Consider the following 17,021-nt stretch of genomic DNA (forward strand, 5'->3'; position numbering starts at 1 on the left):
CCCCCCGGACTACTTTGACCATCATGCCTTTGGGGATTTACCCTCACGGTCTGATCTTTCTGGTCTGGCAGTTGATTGCTTGGGAAATCTTGGACTGAATGATCCCCTTTTGAATGTTTGTCTGAAGGATCCCTGGTTGGCTCTTTCGGAGTCTTGTTTAAGTCTGGAAAGTGTATGTTGGGAGCAAAAAGAAAAATTACCAAAAGATCTCCTACTGGCACATCTGAGCATCTTAGGCATTGCCTTCTTCTGGTCTCTGGTCTCAGTCAGTATTTTGTCAAGGGCATCTCCGAACAGTCTATCAACCCTGGAAGTGATAGGCTGTAACGATATTTTTGGAGTGGAGGTCTGCTTGCCATGCTTGCAGCCAGAGCACCCTCTTTGCGGCTGCTGCTGTGGCCAATGCTCTTGATGAGAAGATCATGATAACAAAGGTAGCTTCCATTGTAAAGGCATTGGCTTTCAAAAATTCTGTTAGCCCCCTCTAAGAGTCTCCTGCTGTTTTGTGGAAATAGTTGAATCTGTTTCCTAATCCATACGATGGCTGTCCTGGAGACAATGGAGGCTGTGACTGAGGCTTTGATAGCCATGGCGATAGCCTCACATGTCTTCTTCAGAGCTGTTTCTGCTCTTTTGTCAAAGTTGTCTCTGAGTGACTCCTGGCCATCTTCAGAGAGAAGACCATATGACTGAAGGGCAAAAAACCAGGGCATCCACTAGGGGAACTTGTAAAATCTCATTTGCACATAATGGCAATGCATAGAGTTCCTTAACAAAATTAGGAAATCGGCAATTGGTGATTGGCTTTGCCCATTCTGCCTTAAGGTGTCTTTCAAAAAATTCAGGGAGAGGGAGTACCCTCTCTGATGGATTAAATCTGGGGAAGAATTCCTTGTTCCCCCTGAGTCTAGATTTTGACTTTGACTTTGATCAGAGGGGAGTCTTGGAGTTCCAGTGTTTACAGGGTCTTCTGGCTTAAAAACACGCAGACTGTTCTGGCACACTGATCCCTTCGTCTTCTTCGTCCGAGAAAAAAAAATCCCTGCTCCTCCCTGTCCTCTGTTTCAGTATCAGAGGAACGATGCCTCTCCCAGTGAGCCTCCCTACTCCTCTTTCCACCAGAAGTTTGTTTCTGGGCAGCTTTGGCTGTTCACTCAGTGCCCCTATTGTGGGAAGCAACATCCAGCCTGGGAGTGGCGGGGAGAGGAAGAATTGGACTGGACCCTGTAAGAGACTAAGCCTTCTTTGTGACAGAAACCATACATCTCCTCCTCATAGGTAGTCTAAACATATTCATAATTGCTGAGGAAATGCCCATCACCCTGGAGCCAGGTACATCCACCTGAAGAGCGATGTCCAACTGGATTGCAGAGGCTTGACCCGAAAAAGGCAGCTCTACTCCTGGTTCTCCCAGCTTTTGTTATTGTTGTTCAGTCGCACAGTTGAGTCCGACTCTTCACAACCCCATGGACCAGATCACGCCAGGCCTTCCTGTCTTCTGCCGTCCTCTGAAGTTGGCTCAATTTCATGTTCGTTGCATTGATGACACTAACCATCTCATCCTTTGCTGTCCCCGTCTTCTTTGACCTTCAATCTTTCCCAGCAACAGGGTCTTCTCCAATGAGTGCTCCCTTCTCATTTGGTGGCCAAAGTATTTGAGCTTCAGTTTCATTATCTGGCCTTCCAGGGAACAGTCAGGGTTGATTACTTTTAGGATTGACTGATTTGATCTTCTTGCAGTCCAAGGGACTCTCAAGAGTCTTCTCCAGCACCATAGTTCAAAAGAATCTATTCTTCGGTGCTCGGCCTTCCCTATAGTCCAGCTCTCGCAGCCATACATGACTACTGGGAATACCATTGTTTTGACCATGCGGACTTTTGTTGGCAGGGTGATGTCTCTACTTTTTATCATGCTGTTTAGGTTCGCCATCGCTTTCCTCCCAAGGAGCAGGCGTCTTTTAATTTCATGACTGCTGTCACAGTCTGCGGTGATCTGGGATCCTAGGAACGAGAAGTCTGTCACTACTTACACGACTTCCCCTTCTATTTGCCAAGGAGTGATGGGGCCGGATGCCATGATCTTAGTTTTTTTGATGTTGAGCTTCAAGCCCACTTTTGCGCTCTCCTTTTTTTCTCCCTGAGCAAGAGGCTCTTAAGGTCCTCTTCACTTTCTGCCATTAGAGTGGTATCGTCTGCATATCTGAGGTTGTTGATCTTTTCCCCAGCAATCTTAATTCCCGCTTGTGATTCATCCAGGCCAGCATTTCTCCCAGCTAGAGATTGGCAAAAGTCTCTTTGGAGTTGGTACGGGGGCTGGAAGCTTGTATAGGAACTCTGTCCACCAAAACTGGCATCTCAAGTTGGCTGCTGCTCTCTGCTGAGAAGCAGGAGCGGAGCACAGATTGCCAGGTGAGAAGGTGGCCCTTTTTTGCACACTTTCCCCCCACTGCTGTGGTTGTCATCATCAGTAGCTCATGCAAGCCCAGAAGGCATGCCGGCTCTGGGACAGTCATGCTCCTTCTGAGAGGAAACTGTCCGGATAGCCGTGGCTGTTTCAAATGTTTTTGTGGCCGAGAGGCTGGCGGCAGCAGAGAACCTTCCACGGATGAATAGAACTCCACAAGTAGAAGGAATAGATGAAAGGAAGAATAAAGGAGGGAAGGGAAGGGAAAATGAGGAAGAGGTAAGAGGAAAAGCCTAAAAGAGCCGAATAGAAGGGCTGAGCCTGCTATGGAGCTTCTCTCCCTGTTGAGGCAGGAATAGAACTGAGGAAAGGGTGACTCCCTCAACAAGCAGGAAGAGGAAGAAAATTAGTTCCTGTCTCCCTGATAGGACAGTGGGAATCACCCACAAGATGTCCTCCGCCTCAGAGGGAGAACTAGTTTCCCCTATTACTGGTCTCAAATATTAAACTAACTCTAAGCCCTGCACCTGATAGAATTCAAAAAAGCATTATTTTGAAAGACTTTTCCCAGAAGACAGCATTAGAAGTCAGCCTCCCAGGCAAAATGATGTTCATCATGGCCATGGATCCAGTTGCAAGAATATGGATATTGATTCTTGGTCTAGTAGATTTTGAAGTTTCAAGTGCCAGTTCAGCAAACTATAATTAATGTGAACTCAGAGTAATTTTCTTTTTGTCTTTTTTTGTTTCTTTTCTAAATAGCATGTATTATGCTTTTATCTGTGTTCATCATTAAAATACCTTTTGTGTGTGTTCTAAATGCCTAGAAGATCAAGAAACATTACTGATCTGTAGAGGTGTGTGTGAGGTTCAAAAGCCCCATGTGCAGATACAGGGGTTTCTAGGCACAGTTAGACCCTACTTTGGTGAAAGAATATATATTATAGAGGTCAGGCAGCAGCACACTTAACTGCAAAAGTACTCAGCAGAGGAGATTTTAGTCAGAGTGACAAGATTCTGGCTTGGATCCTACATTTTCCAGCAACAGAAGGCACTTTTGCCAATTAAAATGCTGCAACTTTCAAACTCTCCAAACCCCTTATAGCTTCTCCAAAGGTCCACGTTGAGGCATACATACATAAAAACTTAGAAGTGTTTATACAAATTCAAGAAGAGATTAAGTGCACAAAACTATTTTATACAGCGAATATTTAGAAGATAGATTTAAGCTGTCAGACGTGCTCCTGTTTATGTACTGTGTTTGTTTTTGTCTAGTGTGTTTTGTCTTGTTTATATGTTTGTGGAAACTTAATAAAAATCTTTTATGAAAAAAAAATTACTTCTTACATTCTTATCACCTTATGTTCTTATCACAGGAATAAACAGCTTTAAAAGGGGATTAGGTAGATTCATGGAGGATAGATTTATCAACGGCTACTAGCCATGGTGACTGAGGGGACCCTCCACATTCAGAGGCGCTAAGCCTCTGAATCCCAGAGCCAGGAGGCAACATCAGGGGAAGTCCTCAGCCTCTGTGCCCTGTTGTTGGCCATCCAGAGGAACTGGCTAGCCACTATGTGATGCTCAGCTAGATGCACCACTGGTCTGATCCAGCAGGGCTCTTCTTATGTTCTTATGAGGTCCCACAGAACATCGTTTGAGTCCAGTGGCATCTTTAAGACCAACAAAATTTTAATTCTGGGTATACGCTTTTGTGTGCATGCTGAGAGAAGGGGTCAAGCCACACAGGAGACCTGTATTCATATTTCCAAATGTTTACTTTCTTTATCTAAAAAGCAACTGCATGGGCCTCTGAATCTGACTTAAAACCGTAGAGACAGAGTTCAAGTCTTCACATACCCCTCTAAATCACCACCCAAAATGTTGCAAACAGGTAAGAAGGAAAGCCATTTATATTGGGGAAATAGTGCAGGGAGAAGAGTCCTCAGATCTGCTGTTTCAAAGAAATCTGGAGCCTTCTACAGATGCTTCCAATAAAAATAAGCATGAGGGGGTTGATTATTGATCTCACATGTAGCATCTAGCTTGATCCTGAATTAGGTTCAGTTCAAGCAACACAGCTGACGATCTCCAGCATGTTACACTGTGTTTCACAGAATACTTGAACTGATACATCTGCAAGAGGCAGTAGCAAAAAGTCTCAAAATATGGCAAACCCAAAAACATATGATAATTCTTTCCTGATTCCCGTAGTAAAAGTTATTTAACATAAGATTTTATATTGCTTGGCAGAGGATGGAGCATTGGAAACAAGGTGTGAATGGGATATTGATGGGGAGAGAGATGTGCCATGCAAGTGTGAAAGACATGGAAAGGAAATAAATGTATTTCTCAACTGCTGCCTTCAGTGGGTCGGGTTCTTCTACATCTGTGGACATCTAGAACTTTGAGAGTTTTGTTTTAAATAAAGTGAGCAAAGTCAGATTTCTCAGGATTCTGTATCTGGCAAAGATTCTGACCATGTGGATTTCTAGATCCTAGATTTAAGGAGCTGTGAAAACTCGCACATTAAGAGATGCAGAGACAAGAGGTCTACATGCAGAAATCATACCATCATTGTTTGTGTCCATCTGTCTGAAGATTTTGTCTGTTCGTTTCTCTGGAGTAGATTCATCCTCTGGCATTTTCATTACTGAAGACACCATTTTGTAGATGGCCTGTAAAGGAAGCAGAATAGGAGGAAATCTGTCGTACGACATTATGGGAATTGTAAGTCTACTGCTAACAAGACTGACATAGTGGATGCTTACATAACAAGTTATGGAAAGTAAAATATTTGCCAGCTTATCCCATACTTCTAGGGATTGTTCCAACTTTTAAAAAGACAACAAAAGCCAAGCCAAGACCTAGTACTTATGGAACTGTCTTACTATTTCTATATGATCATACTGTTCCTTAGAACTTTCATATGCTTAATTGTAGAAAGATCATTAATCTGTACCTCTTGCCATTTTGTATATGTTTATGGTAATTTATTCTGCCTTTGATTATTCCATGATGTTGTTCTTTCTGGCATTACATTTTCCAGATATGGTTTGTAATTACTCTGCCTTTTGTAAGTACTAGATCTTGGTTCTGCTTCTGTTGGCGTGTCACTTAAGAACCTCTCCTTTTCTTTGGCTCAACGTTTAACAAGTCTAGCACTTTCAAGCATGAAGACAGGCACTGTAGTTTATGTGTCATGTGTTCCTATCATACTGCTTGCACTTGTTTGTATTTGTTATGCTTAACAGGGGTGGGCATTTTTTTAAAACCAGTATTTCTTGGTTTGGGTCTATTAGACCTGAAACAAAGAAGAGATTTCCAAAAAAATCCCGGATCCCAATACTGGTATGTTATTCGGATCCAGGATTTTTTGGAAATCCTGAATTTTTTCAGGTCCAATAGATCCAAGAAGAAAAATACCAGTCGGGGGCTGCAGGATAAGCCAGCCCCATGATCTGCTGTGCCACGGGGAGATGGTGTCCCGTGGCACACAGATCCTGGCTGGGATGGCTTCTCCTGCAGTCCAGTTTAAATCGGGCTGCAGGAGAAGCCAGCTCCAGAGTATGCTGTGCCACGGGGAGCAATCTGCTCCTCACGGCATGTATATCCTGGCTGGGCTGGCTTCTTCTATACCGGGCTGCATGAGAAGCCAGCCCAAGGCCAGCCGGGGGAACACTTTGCTTCCCCACCACAGCTGATCCTCAGGCTGTCTTCTGCAGCCCCTTTAAACTTTAAAGAGACTGCAGCAAAAGCCCAACAAACAGCTTGCTCCTGCCTCTCTGCTATTTTTTTTAAAAAACATTTTATTAGGATATAATAAACATAATCAAATATACTTCACACACTTTTAAACCACTACATCCTACCCTCCTCCCTCCACCCCCCATTCGGCTTCCCACAGTGCTCCAACCTCCTGCACAATTCTTAAATCAAGTTCACCTCCTCCTTTCTTTTTCCTTACACACATCTATAGGTAACTTACCCTTCTATAATTTGGTATTACATCTTAATCTAATTTTTAATATCTATTAACAATTAGTAATTGTCAAAGCTAAATAAACCATCCCTTACATCCCAGTTCTTTTCTAAATAGTCCTTAAAATCTTTCCAGTCTGTAAAAAAATCTTCTGCTTCCAAATTGTTAAGCTTCCTTGTCATTTTGTCTGCATATCCTGCTTCCAACATTGAGCATAAATCATTCTGGCCGTTGTAATCATGTACTCTCTCTGCTGTTTTTGGATCTACCCAGTGATTTCTGAATATATCTGGGATTTTTTTCTGTTTTCCCAAGAAAACCCGGATACACTTGGGATCTTGAAATGCATACCGCTAATGCCCAGTGATACAAACTGCTATAGACTGTGAAGTCAGTTAAGAGGTATGTTGGATTTCTGAGTGTTCAGTACACAGATGCATATTCATATATTAGCATACAGAATTGCTTTATACAGAATCATGCCATTGCTCCATTTATCTCAGCAGAGTCTACTATGAATTAGCAGTGGCAGGCTATCAAGCAAAGATAAGTTTGTGCTTGCACAAGAAACTCTTGTTTTCTGCAAGCACAAGGTCTTGCTGTCCACAAGCTTCCAAATGTTCTGCCTTCTCCCAAATCAGCTGTAGGCAGCTCCACAGAGCCAACAAAAAGGGGGGATCTAAATAAGATGACACTGATTTTAGAGAGCAGCTGCAAAGGGCAGCAACCTGTCTGTTGAAGGAATTAAAAGGAATTGGGCTGGGCTAGATCTTCACACAGCATGGCAATTAACTTACCTGTACTATCTCAAGCATTTCTGCTCGGCTGATGTAGCCATTGCCATCGAGGTCATACATGCTAAATGCCCATTTCAACTTCTGTTCAAGCTTTCCCCGTGAAGTGACACTCAGTGCTATTATAAATTCCCGGAAATCAATCGTCCCATCTCCATTGGTATCGAAAGTGCGGAACACATGCTCGGCAAATTTCGAGGCATCGCCATAGGGGAAGAAGTTAGCGTATATCTTTTTGAACTCGTCAACAGTCAAGTGGCCAGTTGGGCAATCTTTTAGGAAACCTTTGTACCATTCTTGGAGCTCGTGGTCTGTGAATTCAGTATTTTCTCGAAGATCCTGGAGTACTTCAGGTCTCAGCTTACTGTTCTGCTTCCCCATTCTGTTCTCGATTAATGTCTAGGGCTGCAATGAAAGAAATCATGTCAATTTTAAATCCACAGCTGCATTCAAAATCCAGTCATAGAAGGGTTCCCAGAAGTATGGAAGCCTCTGTATCTTAACCCTTCTTTCCTTTTGGCTCCCAGCTGCCAACAGTATGAAACCTGGGGAGGTTTGTGTTGTGTGTGTTTTTTTTTTTAAAGCAGTTCAGACTGATATGCAAGTAATTTCCTCCTTTAATTTGTGCAGAATTATATAATTCATAATCCTTTTTTCCTCATTATGTCCTTGTGTTTACTGAAAGCATAAGGATTGACAATAAACAGGGCTGTATAGGTATTGCTAACACCCAACAGGTACTTTTGCCTACTTTAAGTTTCTTCTCATAACCTTGAAAATTATATAATTTAGCTGCAAATTAGACATTAAATATCATAACCTCTCCCAGTATCTTTCCCCCCCAAAGCAATTCACTAAAATGTCTAACTTTTGTGGGACTCAACCCATATGGTCTGGACACACACACACACACTGTGGCACTCACCTATGTGGGCAAAAGTTATAGAAATATTTTGAAAGTAGATTCAAGAATTTCAGACCAAATAACAACGATGTAAGGACAGTGGGGAAAACCAAAGTGAAACCTGGGCCAAAAATCACCCCCAAATTTAAGAAAATTACTCTGGAGGACCTTTCACTCCCACTCCATAACACATGCTACAGGCATGTTATCTTAGGCAAATACAGTTGTGAGCACAGAAGTGATTCAACTAATCTAGTATTCACTTCAAAACAAAACAAATCAAAGCAAGCCACCACCTGCCATTATGCAATCAGGAAAGTACAGGGAAAATAAGTTCAAATATTTTCCAAGATTACTATAAATTACAGGTAAGTACCTGCATTCAACCGTGTTGTTGTTCTGGTACAAGCATTTGCCTGGAGAATGGCATACCTAAGTCTGTGACTGTGTTCCACCCTGGGGCACTGCACCTTTTAGAAAGCTTCTTAAAAATAGCAACCCACAGTTTCAGCCGTGTGAACTTTTCCAAAGGGTTTTTCTGTGACGAAGCTTAATCAGGCAAAAGGACTAATGGCAACAGACCAGGGATTTCCCAACTGTACTTTTTACAGCCAGTTCACCAAGCAAGAAATCTTGTATACAAAATGGAGAGGTGCAAAGTGCCTGCTACTTCACAGGGAGTGTGATGCTGGCATTCAAGATATGCCACAACTGCCTAAGAAATCTGCCCAGATCTCTTCCACTCAGTCTTTAAGCATCAAAGAGATCAGAGATAAATTTTGCTGCAGAGGCTAAATTGTATGCTCAGCTGTCCCTCTCACCACTCTCCCCCAAATTGCATGCATGAGTTGTTCAGACTAAGACCATGTTTGCTGCCTTGAGTGACCCTAGACAGACTTCTCTAACTACCTCTCAATTTCCATATAAAACAGACTGTGTAGTGCATTTGCCCAGAGGGGTCAAGTGATCGCCTAACAATCACTTGGATTTGTATGTGGTCAAATTAACAAGGGCTGCGGTCACACGTAACAGAAGCCACACAAGTGAGACAGAAAACAGCCGGAGTTTCCGGGCGCGATCTCACCAGCACATCTGGGAAGCGTAGCACTCCCGTGGCTCAACCGAGGCTTCCAGCCGAAACTGCGTGGCAAAAAACTAGTACCTTGGAGATACTAGTTTCCGGAAACTGCGGGGCAAAGGCGGGCGTCTGATCGCGTTTCCGGTGGCATCCGGCGCCCGCCCATGTCCCCTTGCAAATAAGGTGGGGTTTTTTTGTCCAAGTCTCTGTGGATGCGCATGCGCATTTGTCATGTACACAAAAATAAAAAACAGTTTGCCGCGACGCGCGCTTCTTCGTTGTGCGCCGGCTTGTCCTGTGATCGGCACCTCTCCCTTGCCATGGAACCTCCACGGTACCTCCACAGGACCTCCACAGGAGGTCTGATCACGTAACTGCGCAGTAGTTTGCCCCAGGGCAAACAGCCACGCTTCTCCTCTGCAGTTTCCTGCCCGTGTGACCGGGGCCAAGGATTGGTTTAAAGCCCTGGAGGAGAGGCAGGACTTTTGGGGATGATCACCATACCATGTGTAGACTTTTTCCCATTCCACCCCACCCTCCAGCCTTTCACATGCATGTCACCACTTTATGAAGAAGGACTACTGTGAAGAACTCTGGCCGAGCAATAGCAAACAAAACAAACCATCACAAGACAACCACCACACCTCATGAAAACTAAACACTTTCCTGGCCCAATCTGAATATCTTCATCTGAACATTTTTTGGGGAAGGGGGCAGTTAGCAAGAAAAGGATGTCATTACTGAAGGTTACCAAAACCCGAACTCCACACAGGGCTAATTATACTCCTTTAATTTCTACGCCGGCTTAGCAATATTCAATCCTATCCTGCTCAGAGAGAAAAAGGGGGGAAAAAGCAACCAGCTGCTCATTAATAAAACACATCAGGTTTAAAACAGAAACCTGTGTTTATATCATTAGCTACTTCTGTGTCGCAGAAACCATAAACATTCCAACCTCCTCGCTTCATTTCTATTCACTGTTTGCTCTAATGGAACCCTGCTTGCTTCCAAAATGTTGAAATGTTTAAGCTAAGCTCCCAGCTGGCAGAGCTGTAAGCCATGTAAAGAGCACAGAGGAACTCTCCAGCTAATTGTACACACTGACAGCTAGGCAAATAAATTGCTTTCCATGTTTATTTCAAAGCGTTATTCAAGGTATGCTATTCATACAAGGATTGGGGGAGGAAGGGAAAAGAAAAGAGAGAAAGAGGAAAGAAACCAAACACTTTCCATTCTGAAGTACTATAAGGAGCAAATGGAATCTCCAGCCTCACTATAGAAACAACTTTTCACTCCCAAGGTTATGAGGAAGGAGAGAAAAATGGCCTTCACATAGTGACCGCTCTAGAAAATTCCTCTGGTTTCTATGGTAAAGATCAAAGATGGGGGAGGCAGCCTAGAGCATTGCCTAGAGATGACACCACATTCTCCCCAAACGCCACCTTCTCCAAACACCCCCCCCCCGATCCCCCAGCATTTGTTGAAGCATTGTTAGCATTCTAGTTTTTAAGAGTATCAGGCACTAAACAATGGGTGCGTTCAGACCCATCTGAACATTTAGTCTTCTTTCGGCATGCTTCAGTAACTGATTTTATATCCACGTTCACACATCCAACATCTGCGCACTGTCCCCAGCTGTTGCTTTCCGGCACAAACCCCATTTAAAATGGAGTATTTTGTTACCAGGTTCCCAAGTGGTGTTTTCCTGATTCTCCGGTTCTAGCCGCACTGTTCTGACGTCTGATCGCTCCTGCGGTGTCGAGCCACTTCTGCTCGGAAGCCCGAGGCTTCCGCCCTTCGCCCGCCATTTTATTTTAGCGTCGGCGGTATGCGCACAGGCGGAGCTCCGCTCCTGCGTTATTAAAAACAATGTTTAAACGGTGCCTAGTTTTGTTGGTTAGACGAGTTTGGGATCTCACAGAGGCCAGTTTCGGGGTAAAAGTTTAAAGGGAAGTGTTACAGCAGTTGGGTTGAAGTGGAAATTGCTGTTCTGCGCATGTGCGAAAATTTTAATTCTACAGATGGCCGCCTGTGCGCATGCCCAAACTGAGAGGAAAACCCCCCCACTGACGCACGCTCCCACATGTGGACAGCAGAGAGCGATGTGGCTGTGCAGCGATCCGGAACAAGGAGGTGAGTGTGATCGCAATTCTCCAGGTTAAAAAAAAAAGCTTTGGGCCTGGAGCAATTTAAACTGCTCCCAGCACGCCATCTGACCACACCCAATATGTTTTATCCTGCTCCATGAAGGAAGACCAGGATAAAAATGACTAGATAGAACATACTAGCCTAGGCAATGGTAACAGAGATCCCCCATGAAGGGCCTAACTTTCCCAAGTTAGCCTTTGCAATTTTTTAAACCTCTTGTAACAGTTGTATTATGTATATTTACGCAATTTCAAAATAATACAAATACACCAATTATGTTTCAAGAAGGTTTAATACTACTTCAGGGTGGAATGGCTGCTCATTGGCTGGACTGTTTTTCTGCTCCGGCATCTCCTCTCACCAAGGCGCTTATACCAAGGTCCCATCAGGAGGCCAGTTGACCTGTGGAACTTCCTGGATTTATGTTCAGGTCAGTTTCTGTGAATATCAAGACAGTCAGGATGAGATAAGGTTATCAAGAGCAGTCCTACCTTCTATCTCTGCATTTACCTTTTTTCTGTTTTCCCCGATATTTGTGTTTAGTATTTACTGTTTCATTGTATTTCAACAAGAGGACATGATAGAAAAATTAAGCAATTAAGTAGATCAAGAGACTTTAATTTTCTCCCCTTTCAACTCACTTTTTATCTGTTTTTGAAAACCAGGAAGTGTGCCAGCTAAAAGGAATATGTTTAGCTGAAGGAGAAGTTTTCTCTTTCTGTAATTTGCTGCAAGCATTTGTGAAGCTGTTAATCTTTACTGGGGTGAAACAAAAGCACAATTTATTCTAATAATATTGGATTTAACTTCTGAATGGTGATTAGAGACTGATGACCACACAGAGTTGCAAACCATAGCCGCCATATTTAACTCTGATTTTTCCCCAGCAACTATAGATTTAAACCAGAAATATCCAGAGGGCTGTGTTTGCTGATAGGATTTTAATTAGTATTAAATCACAGACTCTGTGATAGATTTTATTACTGGACTATAAATGACTCCAACCGGGCCGGGGGGGAGTCTAACTTACTGAGTTATTGTGATTTCTATTTCCCCCTTATTGAAAGAAGCCTCGTGTCTCTTTTTTCTCTTGGCTGCAATTTTAAAAGGATATAGCAGGGGTGTCAACCATGTGGATAAGGCCTCGGAGGGTCCCAATCTGGCCCACAAGGACCTGGCTGTTTCCTGCTTCATTTTCCAGTTCTGCTGCTGCTGCCATGTCACAGCTTGCTTTACCAATCTCCCTCAATCGCACAGGAGAGATAGATAGGCAAGCCTCTCCTGTGTGATTGAGAGAATCTGGTAAAGAACTGTCTGAGGCTCCTCCCCTCCTCTTCCCAGGGGGGAGGGAGGAAACAGCCAGAGCTTGCTTCGTGGCTAGGCTGGAGACAAAGGAAAGTATTTTCTTCCACTGGCTGAGGTTTCTCCATGAAGGAAGGAAGAAAGGGAAGGAACGAGGGAGAGCTTGCTTTGCTGGGCTGCCTCAATTACAAGGGAGAAATACCAAGCACCTTTAAGACCAATAAAGTTTTGTTCAAGGTATGAGCTTTTTTGTGCCTTGCTGCAGTGTGTGTGTGTGTGTGTGTGTGTGTGTGTGTTTTTTGTTGGGCTCTTTATGCCAGGGCTCTCCTGGGTGCAACTGGGTTCCCTCCTCCTTTTCACTGTATTCATGCCCTCATGATCCAGTCTTTCTCAGTAAGAAAGCAGTATGAACTATTTTAGAGGAAGAATAACAACAAGCCAGTGAAGTGAATTAGGCTGAGAGTGTGTGTCCAGACCAAGTTCACCCAGCACATTTCCTTTGTAGGAAGTTGCAGTTATTACTCTGGGCAAGACTATAGTTTTGTAGATAAACACATGACCCTCAGTCTGTGTCAGGATGCCTTCTCATGTTCTTGACCAGCACATGAAGCAACTTATGTACAAAAGGTTGCAATGCCCAGCCATTTCATGTTTTCCCCGGGTCCTAGGCTCAGAACACTGAACATGAGTTTTCTGTAATGAGTTTCAATAAATCAAAAGTAGGTTTACAGCTTACAGATATGCACCTAAACAGCATACTCAAGATTGCTACAGCACAGACATTTTGATGCAATAATTCAGAGCAAGAGGTGTCAATTATCAGAGACTGTTAAACAGACAAAATATTGCAAGAGTGCTAGTGTTTTAAGCATGTTTTACTTAAAGTTTAAAAAATCTTTACTCGTGTTTGTTTGTGTCCTTTATAAAGTTTATATCTCCGCTACCTGGCATTACATTTTATGACACTCATGGCCCGGTCCAATAAGGTCTCATTTATGTCAGATCCGGCCCTCATAACAAATGAGTTCAACACCCCTGGGCTACATTATTTGTGTCATTCGCTTCTCTGGCAAGATTTGGCAAGACTCCTTAACTGGACTAATTACGGGACACTGCATTGAGGCATTTCTTTTTTCCGTCTTCGACTACCTATCCCAAACTATTTTGGATTCTATGATCTTTGGCTCCAGCTAATGGTGAAGTTTGCAAATAAAATCATGAATAATATAAAAAATATTTAATGAATCGACAGATTGGAAAAGACTTCCTTAATAAACAATACTAATAAATAATTACTAATCACTATCTTTTTATCTTTTTAAAGTAGTATTAGGTGTTAAATATATTAATTCATTATTTGAGTGACATTACTATGATTTGTTTTTGGATTATTTCTATTTTCTGATAACCTATATCTTTCCTGTGGAATAAGTTTTGCTTTTCCTCCTACTAACATATTTTAGAAAACTGTTGATCGTCTGCATATATGAAATAAGTTGTAATACCCTGAAATAATATTGATGTTATATTGCATTCAGAAATTAATAAAAGGATTTATTTGTTGAGCTTCTGGAGCTTGCCGAAGCACAGTAATTGTGTAGGGGGAGCTATGATTAATCGATAAACAGTTATTTTTGCTGATTTCATTGAACGCTAATAATAACTAAGCTTATGGTTGACTCATTGGTATTGCTACTGATAGATGAAGAAATTGTATAAAATATTTAGAAGGAGAAGGGTACTTAGAAAAATAAGAATGTCAACAAGATTAAAAGATAAGGATAAGAAGGGGAAAGGAAAGGATGAACATGATGTTTTAGATTTTAAAAAATTCAAGACGTAAGCCTCCAAATCAAACAGCGTGAAGAACACACTGATCAAAGGCTCAAAAAGAAATCTCAGACATGAAAGAGGAATTAAAATTAGGACTAGAAGATATCCAGAGTAAATTGCAAGAAAATTCTCAAGAGATTAAGAAAGCTAAAGACAAATTTAAATATTTGGAATTGCATTAACAAGCTCAAGATATATGCTTGGATAGAGAAGATCAGAGAATTGAGATTCTGGAGGTCCAAAACAGAGTCAATAATCTATGATTTAGAGGTTGAAGATTTTGGTAAAACAAATCTGAACGATTGCTTCCGTAAAGTGTTACAAGATTATTTAAAGATTCAAGGAGACTTTCCAGATATTGATCAGATATAAAGAGTTAATTCAAGGTTTGCTTCAAGGAACAGGTTACCTCGAGATAACCTGATTAAATTTGTATACAAAAAGACAAGAGATACCACACTGAACAAACAGAGAGACCCTCCCCTTAAAATTGCAGAGAAAGAGATCAAGATATTTCAAGATTTACCTACAACAGCCTTAAGGAAAAGAAAAGACTTTGATTTTTTTTTTTGCGGTAAATTCTGCAAAAAGAGAGAGAGAATTTTGTTTTGTATATATAGAAAAAAAAGAGAGAGAGAGAGAGAGAGAGAGAGAGAGAGAGAGAGAGAGAGAGAAATAAGATACCACTGGAGAATCCCATGTGCCTTAGAGGTTTCATTACCTAAAGGCAGAAGATTAATATCTCAACAGTTGAACAAGCTAAACAATAGGCAGAAGAACTATCAACAGAGGACACACAGGATGATTTTGAAAATTCTGAGGATTCTGAAAAATCTAAAAAAAAAAAAATTAAAAAAAAAAATCCAGACAAGGAAGAAGATAAACTAGACCAAGCTGCAGCATCTTGACAAAATGAACAAATAAAAGATAATATTTTTGAACATAAAATCCAGGCAAGGAAGAAGATAAACTAGACCAAGCTGCAGCATCTTGACAAAATGAACAAATAAAAGATAATATTTTTGAACATAAAGAGGAGAAGAAAAGAAGACTATTGAGAAGACTAAGTGAGAAGAAGAGATTGGATTTATACCCCACCCTTCACTACCCAAAGGAATCTCAGAGCAGCTTACAATTTCTTTTCCCTTCCCCTCCCCACAACAGACATCCTGTGAGGTAGGTGGGGCTAAGAGAGCTCTTCCAAGGACTGCTCATGAGAGAACAGCTCTGAAATAACCTGTAACTGACCCAAGGTCACACCAGAGAGTACCAAACCCCCCACATATTGTGTCACTTGGCAAAACAGTCCTTGCTGGATTAGGGCACCTTCAGAGACTGCTTTATATTCTTTCCTAACTTTTTAAGACTTCCAACCACCTTATCAGGCATTCAAAGTGACACCTTTCCTGACTGGGTATATTTTACATCATTTGTACCCAACTCTTTTCCCCATTGGGGGACCCAAAGTGGCTAACAATGTTCTCCCCTTCTCCATTTTATTCTCACAACTACCCTGTAAAACAGGTTAGGCTGAGTGTCTGTGTGTGTGTGATTGGGCCATGGTTACCCAGCAAGCTTCCATGGCAGAGTGGCGATTCAAATCAGCAACTCTGATGGATCTCTGATTGGGTACAGACAGCCCATTGATTCACTAATATCTCCCTTTGTGGAGGGAATGCCTGTCCTGTGACCAAACAATCATGTTTAAACTGCTGTCAGATTAAGCTAACAAACTCTTCTAAAAAGCAGCAAGAAACGTTATGCTTACTTTTTATTGTTACGATATATTAATGAATACAAAATATTAAGTCGAGCTATTCAGTTTCATGGAGCTGCGGTGGCTCAAGTGGTTAAGACGCTGAACTGCAGGGTGTGGAAGGTCAGTAGTTCAGCAGTTCGAGACCCGGGTGCCGCATGATGGAGTGAGCTCCCATCTCTAGTTTCAGCTCCTGCCAACCTAGCAGTTCGAAAGCAAGAAATTGCAAGTAGATAAATAGGTACCACTTCGGTGGGAAGGTAACAGCGTTCCGTGCGCCTTGGTGTTTAGTCATGCCGGCCACATGACCACGGAAATGTCTTCGGACAGTGCTGGCTCTTCAGCTTTGAAACGGAGATGAGCAACGCAACCCTAGAGTTAGATTCGACTGGCTTTCGAGCAAGGGAATCTTTACCTTTTATTCAGTTTCAGTGGGATTTTTAAAAATCTGGATCTCAGTGTGATAGACTCCAATAAAAATCTCACACTGCCTAAACCAATTTATTAAGGGCAATTAAATAACTGACATTTATCTCAATCTATTACGATTTCTGATAGGATAGCCCTCAGGCATGACTTGTGCTTCAGGTAGCTCCTACAAAATTAAACACCTAAATATCTCATTAATCATGACAAAGGAAGAGACCCTTGCTGGGAGCATCCAAATAACATTTCACTCAGTAGCTATAGAAAGATTTCATCAAATCAGTTTCTTCAAATCTGACTTTGCCATGGAAACTCCTGGGCTGTAAAGCGGGAAAAGCGCCCACCTAAGTGCAATTCGTATCAGCTGTTAAACAAGATGTTCTGCAGGCATGAA

The 17,021-nt window shown here is 42.2% G+C and overlaps 1 protein-coding gene across 3 annotated transcripts in view; it reads right to left on the reverse strand.

Moving 5' to 3' along the window:
• Window positions 1–17,021, reverse strand: part of HPCAL1 (hippocalcin like 1) — a 129,119-nt gene that overhangs the window by 7,387 nt on the left and 104,711 nt on the right. For all 3 annotated transcript variants that reach the window (XM_015425740.1, XM_015425738.1, XM_015425739.1), the window contains exons 2-3: window positions 7,184–7,585; window positions 4,977–5,082 (exon numbers count right to left, since the gene is read on the reverse strand). In XM_015425740.1, the coding sequence (XP_015281226.1) occupies window positions 4,977–5,082; window positions 7,184–7,561 (484 nt within the window). In that variant the 5' untranslated portion in view covers window positions 7,562–7,585. The remainder of the gene's footprint in view (window positions 1–4,976; window positions 5,083–7,183; window positions 7,586–17,021) is intronic.

This window comes from Gekko japonicus, unplaced genomic scaffold (genome assembly GCF_001447785.1).
Source record: "Gekko japonicus isolate JY-2015 unplaced genomic scaffold, Gekko_japonicus_V1.1 scaffold1691, whole genome shotgun sequence".
Lineage (NCBI taxonomy): Eukaryota > Metazoa > Chordata > Lepidosauria > Squamata > Gekkonidae > Gekko > Gekko japonicus.